The sequence below is a fragment of the Manacus candei genome, unplaced genomic scaffold (assembly GCF_025592945.1).
Source record: "Manacus candei isolate 608988 ecotype Guabito, Panama unplaced genomic scaffold, ASM2559294v1 h1tg000002l, whole genome shotgun sequence".
In the NCBI taxonomy this organism is placed as follows: Eukaryota; Metazoa; Chordata; class Aves; order Passeriformes; family Pipridae; genus Manacus; species Manacus candei.
In genome coordinates this window covers 9,103,206-9,117,655 of record NW_026138050.1, presented here as the reverse complement: position 1 = coordinate 9,117,655, position 14,450 = coordinate 9,103,206, and the positions used below count along the sequence as shown (strand labels likewise).

The following is a 14,450-nucleotide window of genomic DNA, read 5'->3' as shown; positions in this document are numbered from 1 at the left end:
TGGTCTGTCATCTTGAGTCTCAAGCTCAGCGTGCCCTGCTGTGGGATGGCATTCCTCTTGGAAGGGTCTCTTGGTAGTGTCAGTTGTTACTCTGCAGACTGGGATGCTGGTTTGGGTGGACGTTGTTCACAGCAAGTACTGAGCAGGTGGGGTCTCCCACTGTGAAAACCACTGTGGGAAGAGACTCTGTGGAAGCATAATCAGGTTAACTTGTGTATATTTTCTGTAGGGGCTTCTATAGCTACTTTGGGGACAGTCAGACCTGTGGCTTCTTTGGTGTGTGCAATTTTCAGAGACAAATTAGCTCTCTGCACTTCCCTAGGCAGTTAACAAGTTGACTTATACAAAGATTTGCCTCATTTAATAGCTTTGTTCTCCTAGTCTTTGTCTCCTCCCTTTCCCAAGTGTGGAAAATAGATTTTGAAGTCCTTTACACTAAACTAAGTTACTTTATTTTTCCATTTAAATACTGAATGTTCTTTTGGAGAATGAGCCAGTGCTTTATCTTTTGCCATGCTTCTCTGCAGTTGTCTCATAAAGGGCACTTCTAACTTCATTATGACTCTGGTGATCTGAGAGGATTTTGCTGTATCACAGGCTTGGCCTATTTGCAGCAAGGTTGTTTATCAGTTTTGGTAGAGTGATCTTTTGCCAATGGTAAAAAGTGAAAAATAGGAGCATTATTTGTCTGATTCACGGGGATAATACTAATATTTATCAAATATGTAAAAGGTCACTATTATTCAGAATCACAGGATCTTGGAGTCAGTCTGAGATAGCTGGAGGGTGTCTGCACACCCACTTTAAAAGGGAGGCTCCCTTGTGCCTGAAGCTATGTGTTGGCAGCCTGAAAACACTGGATTGGGGCTTTCTGGCTGGAATATATCTGCTCCTGCAGGGGTGGGAGAGCCTCTCCTCCTACCCAGTCTCTGAGGTTTGGCTGTGATTCTGCTCTCTGTTGCCTCCCAGCCTTTCTCTCCCTTTGGGATTCCTGAGGGTTACCTCTTTCTGTGTGCTGTACTGCTGCCTTTCCCATCCTCAGCTTCATGGGGTTTCTTTTGTGTGTGGGAAAACTGTGCACGAGGCTTGGGATTAAAAATAGGTCCATTTCAGCAAATTTGATTCTGCCCTGGGCATTTATGGTTTTGTGGTTTAGGTTATTCTTGAGTGCGTTGTTGTAAAGATTGAAAATGGTTGAGTGTGTTCTGGAGAAGTTAATTATGTGTGCTTTTAGAGTCAGATCCTTCATTAGAAGGAACGATGCAACCTCTGGAAACAGGTAACTGCTCTTTTGCCATGTGGCTTTATATCAGTGCTTACGCTGGAGTAATATGAGCTGCAGTTTATTTACAAGAGATTGAGTCGTTATTAGAAGAATTTTATCTGCACAGTAGAAGTTATATGCATGGTTTGCATGGTTTGTGTGAGCTACAGCAGTTGGTGTGGCAGCTTGTAGGTAACTCAAGCAGCAGTTCTTTATCTCAAACGCTTCCATGAGGAAGCTTTAAATAAACTTTAAAAGTACACCCTGGACCCGGGAGTGTAGTGAGTGTACCCGGGGAGGCATCATTCAGGATTGAGTCCTGAGGGTCCCTTTTGTTCTCATATGTGTGTTCAGTACTTCACAGCTGTTCCCTTATATAAATTCTGGACACATTTTTCAACAGAGCCCTCATTAGTGGGTTTATACCCCAAGTGCATATGCCAGATTTACTATGGCAGTCTTGAGCATTTTTTGTTCTCGAGAGCTAAATGCAGTATAGGCAAGAAATCTTTGTAGCCTACAACATAAAATCAAATGTAAGAGCTGTTAGGGGAGGGAGGTTTATTTGTGGTTTTGTTTTCTTCATGTGGGTTTGGAATTTCAGTGATGTTCTAAAGCAATATGATGCTGGAATGCTTGCTGGTTTTCATATGGGAACTTTTCAAAACAAATGCTGTCAAGTGCTTAAAATAACCAGTCCCATCTTGGTTTGCTCATATAAGAAAAAACTAAATAATTGAACTTTTCACTTTTTCACACTTGCTGCTGTTTTTATGCTTAAGATCATGCTGAACAATTTAGCTTTGGGTTTTTAGGGTAATGAACAAATGTTCAGTTTGCAGACAGGAGGGAACAGCTCTGTGTTCAGGCAGTCCACACGTACTATTTTATGGATATATTTTGCTTTACTGTAAGAACATGAAAATTTCAGACTCTAGATCTCCAAAATTCTTCCTAAATGTCTTTTGAATAAATGCAGATGGGTGTCTTTTTTCGCATAAACAATATAAAATGCAAAATTCTGTGTTACAAATTCCAAATTAACTTTCATACATGAAAATAAAGTTCTGTTTACTTGACAGGTAATTTTTTAGGAGTCAGTTGTTTGGTTTTTATAAGGAAAATTATGACATAACCTGAACTGAGAAGTTTTACTTGTGGCACTGTATAACACTGATTTAAATGGCTCAAAAAGGTTAATCTTTCAAGCTGACAGGTTTTCTGAAGTTTTTTTGGCAATTGTTTTGAGTGTGCTGCATCTTGGTACAAGGGGGATGTTGTGGGATAACAATTCATGGAAAGATCTCTTGCTTAAATTAATCTGATTCCTATAGTTGCCTAAAACACCAGGCTTTTGCACATTTCTTCCTGCTTAACTTTGCACATGCCTGCTGTTCTTACAGCTTCGCTCCATCATTTACTAGAATGTCTTCTCATTGCAGTTTAAATTGAAAATAATTTATAATTAACTGTGTAAAAGATGTGCTTTGTAAAGGAGTGGCTGGAGTGTTGGGTTTTTTTCCATAGAGTGAGTCACATGTGACTTGGTATTGCATGCTTTAACATAAAGTATGTCCTCATAATTATATTACATTATTATTACTGACCTACATTTAGTAGAAAAAAAAATGTTCCCTGTCTTGGCAATGAATCTTGTTGGGGGTGGAACTAAACTTATTCATTCACCTGGTCAATTTTCTGCTAGTATCTGTAAATACCTGTGTTCCCTGTTTTGTTTGCACATCGGGACTGCATCAGTCATTTGGGCTGGAAATGAAACCCCTGTGTCTCTTTGCCATACCATTTTCATGTTTACTTTTTCATCCCCTCAGATACAAATAGTCCATCTACAAAAGAAGGAAAGCCTGTAGAAAATGGAGTCCTTGTGAATGAAGCCCCTGGAAAGTTAATGCATAGGTGTGTATTCTCCTTTTTATTTTTCTTTTTCCCTTCTCCCCCTTTTTTTCAATCCTGTTACTCAGATGTGGATAAAGAGTAATTTATGTTTATGGTGTTTGTTAGAGGAAAATATATCATGCTGGATCCAGCAACCTGAGAAAGAAACTTGTGTTGCAAAACATACCGTGGGTTTGGCTTGCATAAAAGGGAGAGTATTTTATTGGCTAGTCCAGCTTTGTACATGTTCCCAAAGCTTCTGCATTTGACTGCTGTCAGATGGGATGAAGTGCTAAGTGGACCTTTAGTCTGACCTAATACAGCTGCTGCTATGCTTGCAATTCCTCTGATTATACCTTTCCAAAATCATGTCATAGGCTTTGCCTTATTCTTACGGTGCTCTGGAGACAGTATATTTCTGGAAGTTAATGAGTGCCTGGGAGTAAAATTGCCAGTTTTGATGTGAGTGGGGGAACATTTTATTGCACTCCAGCAGCTGCAAGGTATATGATGACAGGGTTTGTAAAGGCTGGTGGTGTTGGTCACAAAGCATTTTTCTTTCTGGAGTTTGATTGTGCAACCAACACTTCTTTATCTGGCTCGTAGCGTTACTTGTGTCTGAACACGGGGCACTTGGGGACTGAATGCCATCAGGAAGGGTTAGGAGAGTGCACTTTGAGGGGAGGAGGGAAGTACTCATGGCCCCATGATGGCTGGTGAGGAGATCTCCATGGGAATGTAAACCACTGACTTGGAGCTGTGGACTGTCAAAGCCTATTTATGAAGTAAACACCTGTCCTATGTCAAGCTAAAACTGAAAAATAAAATGTCTGCTAACAGGCAACTCAGTAACTCTTCAACATACAGCAGAGACACTGGGAAGTCCCAGCAGCAGAGCAGCACAGCAGAGCTGCAGAAGCCACTTGCTGAAAAGAATTCCTGGAAACTGATGGAGGCCGACACAGCGAAGACCGGGAGGGTAAGGTCTCCAGTCCCCACTTCCTGGGCCCTCTTTCAGTTTTGGAAAAATCTCTTTTAGAAGAAAATAGCTTCTGAAGGCCACGTAACTGGCGTGAGAAAGGGCTGAGGGAATTCTTGAACTTGCTGCTTGTTGTGTAATACTTCATGGAAGTGTTACTGTGCCCTCTGCTCCCAAACCTGAGCCCCGTGCTTGCCTGCAGAAAGAATGTCGACACCAAACCTTTTGTGTAAGATGATGGGCCTGACCACATCAAAGTTTTAAAAGAAGAAATGAAAACCTTGCAGCTCTTTCTTGGAGAGAGGTTGTGACAAATTAGGTGACCTAATGAAATCTGCCCTTCAGTACAGGGAGCTGGAATCGACTCAGATGAATTTAAGCCAAGTTTCCACTGTAGACACAAGTATCTAATCCCAGGATACCCAGGGCTTTTTAAGAAACCTGAGACTGAGCTTCCTGGGAAAATGGCAGTTACCCCTCCTAGCAATGTTACTTGAGTGCAAGCTGGTATTGCTCGTTGTTGGTTAAACATAGATCATAGGATACAAGCCGTGTGGAGCAAGGGTTGGTTTAAAGGCTTTATAATCTTGTGGTACAGAGAGCCAAAAACTGGAACTCCTCAGTAGAGTTTTTGGCTGTACTACTGATGCTCTGTGTTACTTCAGGCAGCTCTCTCCCTACTCCTCCCTTCCCTTGGATGACAACGAAAGATGATGTGTGCCTGCCCGGAGGGGATGTTGGATTTGGCTTGTCTCCATCGAGTGCTTTGCAGCATGTGTTCCCAAGCAGTGGCTCTCCAGAGTGCAGCTCTGTGTTTTCGTGGCCTGATGCAGGGATACTGACTTTAAATAGGCATTAGAGAAGGGGAAGTTGCTGCATTTGAAACTTAATCTGCAAAATGAGTATTTCTTTTTTTCCCTTCTGTCTTCAGGTAAAGGCATCGGTGTACTGGGACTACATGAAAGCAATTGGACTCTTTATGTCTTTCTTGAGCATTTTCCTCTTCCTGTGTAATCATATAGCCTCCTTGGCTTCCAACTACTGGCTAAGTTTATGGACAGATGATCCTGTTATCAATGGGACACAGCAGTACACAGATGTCAGACTGGGAGTATATGGAGCACTGGGAATTTCTCAAGGTTTGTTTGGTCTTACCTACTTTAACATTTGCTGATTCAGAGCAAAGCGTTCAAATATGACACAGATTTTTGTAATGGAGAAGCAACTTCTTCTAGGACAGGAATGTGATGTTTTCACTGATTTTTTTTTATTTTTTTTTATTTATTTTTAAACTGCTTGACGTATTTGCTAGGTCTTCCTGTAGTGAACCCTAGTTCCCTGGCTGATTAGTTGTACTAGAGACATGCTAATGGTAAATGATGACAAAATTAGGAAATGTTTTGCGTGAGAGGTGGCAGCAGTTAAAAGTAAGTCTTCTTTTCTAGGTATTGCTGTGTTTGGCTACTCAATGGTCGTGTCAATAGGGGGAATATTTGCATCACGACACCTACACCATAACCTGCTGCACAATGTCCTCAGGTCTCCAATGAGTTTCTTTGAACGTACACCAAGTGGAAATCTAGTGAACCGTTTTTCTAAGGAGATAGATACCATTGACTCCACCATTCCACCAATCATCAAAATGTTCATGGGCTCAATGTTTAATGTGATTGGGGCTTGTATCGTCATTCTGCTGGCCACACCTATAGCTGCTGTCATTATTCCTCCTCTGGGACTTGCCTACTTGTTTGTGCAGGTAAGGGGTGTTACTTGGGGGAACTAAGACCAGCAGTCACTCGTCTTGTTATTTAAGAGAGTTCTTACTCTGCTCTAGGATGGATTGTAATATGCTGGGTTTGAGTCCCTGTGGTGATGTGTGTGTTTTATACTGTTGAACTAAACTTGCTGAGAAGAGAAAGAGCAGAAAATGGCTATTGCATGAGGTGGTTTGACTGGCAGTTGTTTAAAGACAACCCTGTGTATGTAATGGTGTTTTTGGGCCTAAAAGTGTTAGAGAAGGTGTGTATTTCCACGTGTAAGTTGAATCTCTGTTAATAACAGCCCAGATAGCAGGGAACTGTCTTATGATTCCCCTTGTCTTTTCAGACACAGTCTGATGTAACCATAATTCTCATACTCTGAATTGCAGAGATTTTATGTGGCCACGTCTCGGCAGCTCAAACGCCTCGAGTCTGTCAGTCGTTCTCCCGTGTATTCTCACTTCAATGAGACCCTGCTGGGAGTCAGTATCATTCGAGCCTTTGAGGAGCAGAAACGTTTCATAAAGCAGAACGACATGAAAGTGGATGAAAATCAGAAAGCTTATTATCCAAGCATTGTTGCAAACAGGTAACAGTGGGGCTGAAATATTGAAGGGTGGTTATCTGGGAAGGACATGGTTCTACTGACTGTGCTCCTGAGCAATCACAGCTCTTGGCATACTTGTCCAGGGTAGGGAAGCCTGTGGGGGTATATTGGTTTCGCAGGTGTTTTACTTAAACTTCTGTGATAAAGTGGAGATTACTAATTCTGAATCTCTCTTCTTTCTGAGAGTTTCTGCCTTACTTCTGGCTTATAGTCTTTTAAAAGTTTTGATTAATTGATCCCAGTGTTAGTTTGGAAATCAGTTGTGGTTGAGACTGGAATTCACGCACCTGAAAGATTTATTAATTTTGGATGCAGCTAGGTTCAGATGCTGCTGAAGCAGAACCTCAGATATCTGGCAGTTCCTGTGTCACTAGCAGGACACACATGCCGTGTTTATGGTCTTCTAAAAAACACGTGTGACAGAACATCGGTTGCACATCCTTAATTTTCTGTGGGTGAACTCCTGGAAAGATGCATTGTGTTTTTCTGCCTGGCAGGTGGCTGGCTGTCCGTCTGGAGTACGTGGGGAACTTTATTGTCCTCTTTGCAGCATTGTTTGCAGTGATTGCACGCAACAAACTCAGCGCGGGACTGGTTGGCCTCTCGGTATCCTACTCACTGCAGGTAGTTTTACCTCTCTTGGAAAAAAAACCCCACCTCTGATTTGTAAGACTGCATCAGAAAGCCAGAACCTTGATATGGCTTTGGATGGAAAATTAATATAAGGAACATAGAAAGAGAATAATAACTACAAATAGTATCTGAGAAGGTGCTGGAAAGTTCCTTCTGTGCCTTCTCTGTGTGAGGGGATGTGGCATCTCGACTCTTCTCCTTTCCAGCAGTGATTAACCAAGATCTTGTCTGTGTTTATGATTCCATGAACTTGCAGTGCTTTGGTTGTTCCATGTCTTTTATTTATTGCAGGTAACATATTTAGTGTAAACTGCCTCTAGACTTCTTTCCTTCTTGCAGATTACAGCATATTTGAACTGGCTGGTTCGCATGTCATCTGAGGTGGAAACCAACATTGTTGCTGTTGAGAGAGTCAAAGAATATACTGAAATGGAGAAGGAGGTACAATGAGTTTTCTGCCACACCTGTAGAAGTCAATGCCCTGTTCTGAGGTCTCACCTGCTGTCTGGCTGAATGGGTTGGAGGTTGGGCCTGTGCTCTGAGCTGAGGGGGGACACAGAGCTCAGTGCTGTCAGTGCTGTCCCCTGCTTGGGACAGGCTGGGTCTCAGCAGGCAGTTCCTGTGGATGCTTCTGATGTGTATCCACTGATATTTACACAATGCTATTTAGGAAATGTGCTGTTCTGGCCTAGGACTAAGCAGTGGGGCTGAACAAACATTTTGGTTTCCTAAGTCTCTAACTATTATTTTTTTCATTTGTGTTTCTCCTTTTGCTCTCAGTATGGGGAGTAAAGAGGTTTTAATTTTTTTGTTTTGATTCAGATAACAGAACTACTTATTTAATCTGCAGTTGTTCCCCTTACAGAACAGAATTCCCTGGGGCTTCTCTTTGCCATGCCTGTCACTTGAACCTGACTTGAGGCACTATTTTTGCAGCCAGATAATATGAGGGCCCTTCCTAGAATTTTTTCTTAGGTTCTGGTAGCAGACCAGTGTTTATACATTTAAAAGCCTTTTTATTTGGCACTGACAGTGAATGCAGTGGGGTATGTTCTCTCCTTTCCCACCTGTGTTGGAGGCTGAGGCAGCAGCTGTTTACCTGCTTACTAATCATTTAGTACTTATGTCTCAGTTAAACTGCTTCTAGCAGCCCGTGTGGCTTCCCCAGTGGTTTCCTTGCCATGGTGGGGATGTACAGGCAGGCTGTGTCAATGCCTGCTGCCTGCACGATTCTGCCATTTGTAGCAGGAAAGTTTATCCAGCAACTGGGACTTTTGCAGTAGCCAAGCCCTTGCCTACACAGACCATTTAATCTGTCTTGAGGCAACTCTTTCCCTGTCTTCTCATCGCCATCACAGTTCCTTTTGCAAATTACGCACTGAGGATTTTTCTTCACTGCATTCTTTGAGTCCTCTCAACCCATTTGGTTGAAGCAGGAACTGATCAGGTGTTCCTGTGGTTCTTTCAGGCTGAGTGGAGTATCGAACAAACCGCCCCAGCGAGTACCTGGCCCGAGGAAGGGAAGATTGAGTTTCGAGGTTATGGTTTACGTTACCGCGAAGACTTGGATTTGGTTCTGAAAAACATAAATGTTACCATAAATGGGGGTGAAAAGGTAATGACTGAGTGTTACAGCTTATAAATCTGCATGCATGAGCCAAAGAAAGGGCTAAACCAATTCTGTAACGTGTCTGGGGTCCTTAAGAACTAGAAAAGCTGCTGTAGAATCAGCCTTGCTGTAACTTCAGCTGTCATGGGCTCTCAGCCTTTGCAAGGTGTATCCGGTATCATGGATAAAGATACACTTATGTGGGGCTGCCAAGTATCATTTGGCCTGGTTTCACTGGGAGGTGAGGTTTATGCTGTGATCTGTGTGTTTCTCCTACTGGTTCCTCACTTGTTTGCTCACAAATTTCCCACCCCAGTCCCGTGTGGATTCCTGTGATGTCTGATAATAGTGTGATGTTGCCCAGCAGCAGAAAAGCTAGCTGCAGGGCAGATCTACTATCTAGCTTCCTTATTTGTGACAACCAGCTAGGCATTTGTTTTCTCCTCAGTGCACACTTTCTACCTAGAAATATGGGCAGAATAGTACCTCAAGAGTAGTTAGAATGGGCAGATGGTGAGAGATAGCAACCAAAGTAGCAATCTTTTATATTTTTAAAAAAGAAAAGAATTGCTCAAGACTTCAATCTAGCCAGGAAGAAAAACATACAGTGTGAAACTGAGTGCTTTTGGTATGATTTTGCTATAAATTCCAACAAGATAAATGTCAAGTCCGCAGTTATAACTATGAAGCATGAACCAAACAAAGGATTATGGAAACCTTGACTTGCTTTACAATTCTAGAAAAACTCAACTTCTGTGATTGGATTGCAAACCTTGAGACATCTTTTTGTTGTTGTTTTTTTCACATCCAGTGATTTTTCTTTCCCTTTGATCATTCTCTGTTATGCTGTTTTGGTGTGTGGATAGCCCAGCAAATATGACAACCTTCTGCAAATGGGTCAGTTTTGGGTAGAAAGGCTTGGAAAGGCTGTAACACTTTCCCAGAATAAGTTGTTCCTGTATTTCTTCCCAACAGATTGGAATAGTTGGAAGAACGGGAGCTGGAAAATCCTCCCTCACTTTAGGTTTGTTTCGGATTAATGAAGCAGCTGAAGGAGAAATTATTATTGATGGAATTAATATTGCAAAGATAGGGCTCCATGACCTGCGGTTCAAGATCACCATCATCCCTCAGGTAGGTGCAAAATCCTGCCACTACCAGAACTCCTTGTGTGACAGGTCTGTTTGTGATGTACTGGGGAGAAAACAGTTATTCCTCCTCTGTTCTCTGCTATGAAATGGAGTCCTATGAAATGGAAACCAAGCTTTTTTCCTAGACTGATTTCAGTGTGCCTGTGCTGGGTAACAAGTAGGAACTTGGTTGTGGCTGATCTCTGGTGTGGAAGCAAAACCTTGGGCTTTGGACTCAGGGGCTTTGTCAGCACCCCACACAGATCACTGAAATGACAGCTCAGCGTGAGTGGGGAGGATGGTCCCAGCTGAACAGCTGACCAGGGTCCCTCAGGGAAATGGGACCAGTGTATGGTGTGCAGTACCCACAGAAACCTGCACATAACCATCCCAGTCTAGCCCAGCAACTGTGGGTTTGACAGTCCAAAACATTTGGAAATATGGCTTTATATACTGTACTTAGTCTCAAGTCTTTTTGTTCTTACTGTGTAGCCTTTATTGCCTGTCTGATTCAAAGACTATATAATGTGATAAGTTACCATTGCAGCATGCTGGCAAAAACAAGAGAGCTCACTGTAAAAGGTTTTCTGCACCACTTCTTTTGGAAATCAAGGGGGACTTTGCTTTCTCCTTTTGATCACTCTGCATCAGTCTGACGCTACTGGGTCAAAAGTATTTAAGTATTTCCAAAGTAGTATTTCTTCCTATCCAAGAAAAAAACCTCTCATTCATTTCATTGATACTGCAACTCAGGAATTTAGAAATATTTCCAGATGGTGTAATTCCCTAAGAAGTGGAAAGCTGACCTAGTAGTCCCTGCTGACAGAAGATTGAGCGGGAATGACCTCTTCTTTAACTTAGTAGTCCAGTAAAAAGAAAGTTGGCTGGGGTTTGTTTGGTGTTTGGTTGGGTTTTTTGGTTTTGTTTTGTTTGTTTGTTTGTTTGTGTTTTTTTCTGAATTCATGAGTTACTGACTAATGGAAAAGTCTAGACTGCCAGAATCTGTCTGCAGAGGGCAGAGATCAGGCCCCAAAGAGGTATAAGGAATAAGAGTGAGGGAGAATAACTTGTTCTTATTGGGAAAGAATGAGGCCCCACTCCTAAATGCAGTATATTAGCTTACTTGCAGCTGCATCTGTACATGTTGTTTTCCTTTCATTATCTAAGAAATATTTTTGGAGCACTTGGCATGTTCTGTGTACACTGTCAATTGTCTCTGTCTGTGACCAGGATCCAATATTGTTCTCTGGCTCTCTGCGTATGAATCTTGATCCTTTTGACCAACACTCTGATGAAGACATTTGGAGGTCTTTGGAATTGGCTCACCTGAAAAATTTTGTGTCATCCCTTCCTGATAAACTGAATCATGAGTGTGCTGAGGGTGGTGAGAACCTCAGGTATGTCAAAGAACTGTGACTGTGAAAATTGCCCGAAGACCCAATGAGAACTGAGAGGGGGGTGTGTGTGCCCTCCCATCTGCAACTAGACTTTCCATTTCCAGAAACCTTTCATCTCACCTGGGACAGGATATAGTCAGACCCAGCAAGAACTGTGCAGTGTGGGGCTCCCTCCAGTCCCGCAGGAGAATTTGAGGAGGGAGTTGGAGGATTCTTAGTGCATGACCAGGCATTTTAGTAGCAGCAGTTTTTCTAAGAAAGTTGTTTGCTTGCTTTTTGCACCCTAAGAGGGATATATGTGTTCAGTCTGTAGAAACCATTTAAAGTCCAGTCCCCAACAGTGCACTGATTTGCTGAATCAGCCTGGTGCAGTTATGGTGAAACCACTTGTAATGCATTCTCTTACTACGTTGCCAGGACTTGATTTGAGGGGTGTTGCAGTTTCAGACGCTGCTAGATATTCTGCAGGGAAGTAGTAAGACTGACCTTACCTTTAGAACAAGGAATTGCTGGGTTTCAAAATGAACACTGCCAGCTTGTTCTGACTTTTTTCCCCACCCTCCCATCCCATCTGCGTAGTGTGGGACAGCGCCAACTGGTGTGCCTGGCACGAGCTCTGCTCAGGAAGTCCAAAATCCTGGTTCTGGATGAAGCCACAGCTGCTGTTGATCTTGAAACAGATAAGCTTATACAGTCGACGATAAAGTCTCAATTTGAAGAATGTACTGTATTAACTATAGCACATCGTCTGAACACGATCATGGACTACACGAGGTAAAGTTACACCGGTTTTATCTTGACGAAGGGGTGACCTGCATTGTGCTCTGTTTAAATGGGAATCCTTGTGTTCATTTTTAGCCACCTCTCCACAAGGATGCTGCAATCCCTGTTTTGATGGGTGGGGTGTGTGTGTTTTGGCTCACGGTGCCTGTGCTTGGCCTGTGGGACTCTTCTCATCCCTCTGTGGCATTGCTGTTGTGCTGTTCCTGCCTAGAAAACCTGGGAAGGGGAGGGAGGCAAGGGCAGGAGTCTGTTCCTGGGTCTTGTCCTAATTTAGGCACAGACAGCATAAGGAGTCAAAGGGGCAGATCTTACCCTCTGAAGTTTATTTGACATTTCACTATCCATCACTTTTGGTTATAGTTCAAACAGCCTCCCCCATGGTCAGCTGCCTTGCTAAGGTGTGGTTGAAGGCTGAGCAGACAGACCATCTGCAGTGAGGTCAGGAAGGACAGTGAGAACCTCAGTCTGTTCATACAGTCAGGACTGTCTTCCCTTGCACAGAATGGATACCAACAGTCAGTTTCTGTCTATCTGTAGGATACCCTACACAATTTCTGTGTCTGTGTTCACTGGCTTTGTGGATCTTCTTCTGACCATTTTTTCTTCTTTCCCCCCTGCCCTTGCTTGTTTTACAGAGTTTTAGTCCTGGAGAGAGGAGAAGTGGTGGAGTGTGGAAGCCCAGAGCAGCTCCTTCGGGAAAGAGGCATTTTCTACAGCATGGCCAAAGATTCAGGCTTGGTGTAGCACTTGAACTTGTTTAGTTCCTGTGGGGAAGAGGGAGGTGATACATTTGGCGAACTGTAACTTCCCCTGAGCTGGAGTGAACCATACAGCTCAGCTTGAGACATAGTGAAGTTGGCCAGAGCATGGCAATGGAAGTAACATAAAAATGCAATTTTTTTCTTTTTTTATTTCTCCTTAGTATTGATTTTAGCCAACTTTAGGAGAAGCACATCCACTGTGCAAAACACTGCAGAGACTTCTAATTTTTGCCTGAAACCTGTCATTATATGCTAAAATATAAGGTGGAGTGATTCATCAGAGAAGTTCAGAAAAGCTTTTACTTCTCATCTGCTCTTATGTTCTGAAGTTCCCTCCCTCTTTTTGTTTTTTTTGTTTAAAACATTTTTGCAAATGCTAATTATTTGCTTGTTTGCGGATTCCTCATTTGATGAGCCATCTATTGTGGGATGCACCTGGAACATTTTGTGGCATATAGTACTATAGTCCAAAGATTTTTTTTTTTCTTGTGAAATAATGTGTGCCAGACGTTCTCATTATGGCATTTACTGTACATGGTTAATGCTTTATGCATTGTCCTAAAGGTTTCATGTGTTTACAGCATATAGCAGCAAGTTCTCTATAATGTCGGTAGTGCTGAAGTCAAAAAGCACAGTCAACTTCATAGCAGTATTTAAGCATGTCTGGAATGACAATCACTCCAAAACCAAATTGGTGCAGCAGCTGGTGCGTTGCAGTGTGCAGTATCTTACACCCAGTTCACTCAGGAATTCTGACTTGGGTGCCCAATGCTGGTGACACCTGTGGGGACGAGGCTGAGAAGTGAGGATTTGTCTGGGCAGGGGTTGCAGGCTCGGTGTGACATTGATTGTAAAACCCTTGGCTTTGGCAGTTCTGTGCTTTAATTCTGCCACATCAAGGACCATTAGCCTTATATCAAAGAAACATGCCCTTCATGCTGCTGCTGTTGACTCTTAAATTTTGTGGGAAAATGTTCTGTTACAGTTGTTTAAAAAAATTACTGTTTTTAAAGTTGTGTGTCAGAGGGGTCTAACAATTCAATTAGCAATGGAGTCTGGTTTTCAAGATCCAGGTTGTATTTTCATTTTTCTGTGGTAAGAGAAAAGTTACTTTTCTAATGTTCTGATTAGTCTTATTTTAAAGGAAAATGCTGGAAGAAGGCAAACTAAGTCAGATGGACACAAATACTCAGCACTGAGAATGTGGACTTCTGTGATTGATATTGCTGACCTTAATACTAGACAATTGTTGTCCTTAGAGTAAAGCTATTTATTTTTTTGTAAATTATGACTCTCTGAAATTGAATAGACTGAAATTTTCTTTGGTATTTTTTTGTAATGACTATACAAATATTTGCAAAGAACTTGCAGTAAAAACATTGTTTGAAAGAAAACATGATTTGTCATTTCTTGGTTTGTATTTGACAAAGGGTTAGCTTTGTCAGTTTAGGTTTTTACCTTGAAAATAGAAATTATTGATCCTGCTTAGACTAATCAGACTGCTTGGCCTGATGTCTGGGTGTTGTTAGGATGGTGGGTATTGAAAATAGAAATTATTGGTCCTGCTTAGACTAATCAGACTGCTTGGCCTGATGTCTGGGTATTGTTAGGATGGTGGGTAAGAAGCCATG

The 14,450-nt window shown here is 42.2% G+C and overlaps 1 protein-coding gene across 9 annotated transcripts in view; it reads left to right on the top strand.

The window, feature by feature from the left end:
- LOC127464429 (multidrug resistance-associated protein 1) overlaps positions 1-14,213 on the top strand; it is a 48,962-nt gene extending 34,749 nt beyond the window's left edge. For 3 of the 9 annotated variants that reach the window (XM_051775243.1, XM_051774894.1, XM_051774768.1), the window contains 13 exons: positions 1,235-1,279; positions 3,097-3,181; positions 4,001-4,139; positions 5,071-5,278; positions 5,585-5,895; positions 6,289-6,488; positions 7,004-7,130; positions 7,479-7,580; positions 8,608-8,754; positions 9,724-9,882; positions 11,109-11,275; positions 11,855-12,049; positions 12,694-14,213. In XM_051775243.1, the coding sequence (XP_051631203.1) occupies positions 1,235-1,279; positions 3,097-3,181; positions 4,001-4,139; positions 5,071-5,278; positions 5,585-5,895; positions 6,289-6,488; positions 7,004-7,130; positions 7,479-7,580; positions 8,608-8,754; positions 9,724-9,882; positions 11,109-11,275; positions 11,855-12,049; positions 12,694-12,802 (1,994 nt within the window). In that variant the 3' untranslated portion in view covers positions 12,803-14,213. Of the gene's footprint in view, positions 1-1,234; positions 1,280-3,096; positions 3,182-4,000; positions 4,140-5,070; positions 5,279-5,584; positions 5,896-6,288; positions 6,489-7,003; positions 7,131-7,478; positions 7,581-8,607; positions 8,755-9,723; positions 9,883-11,108; positions 11,276-11,854; positions 12,050-12,693 lie in introns of those variants that run through there. The other 6 variants (XM_051775046.1, XM_051774822.1, XM_051775185.1 and 3 more) reach the window with 4 other exon arrangements.
- Positions 14,214-14,450: the final 237 nt, after the last annotated feature.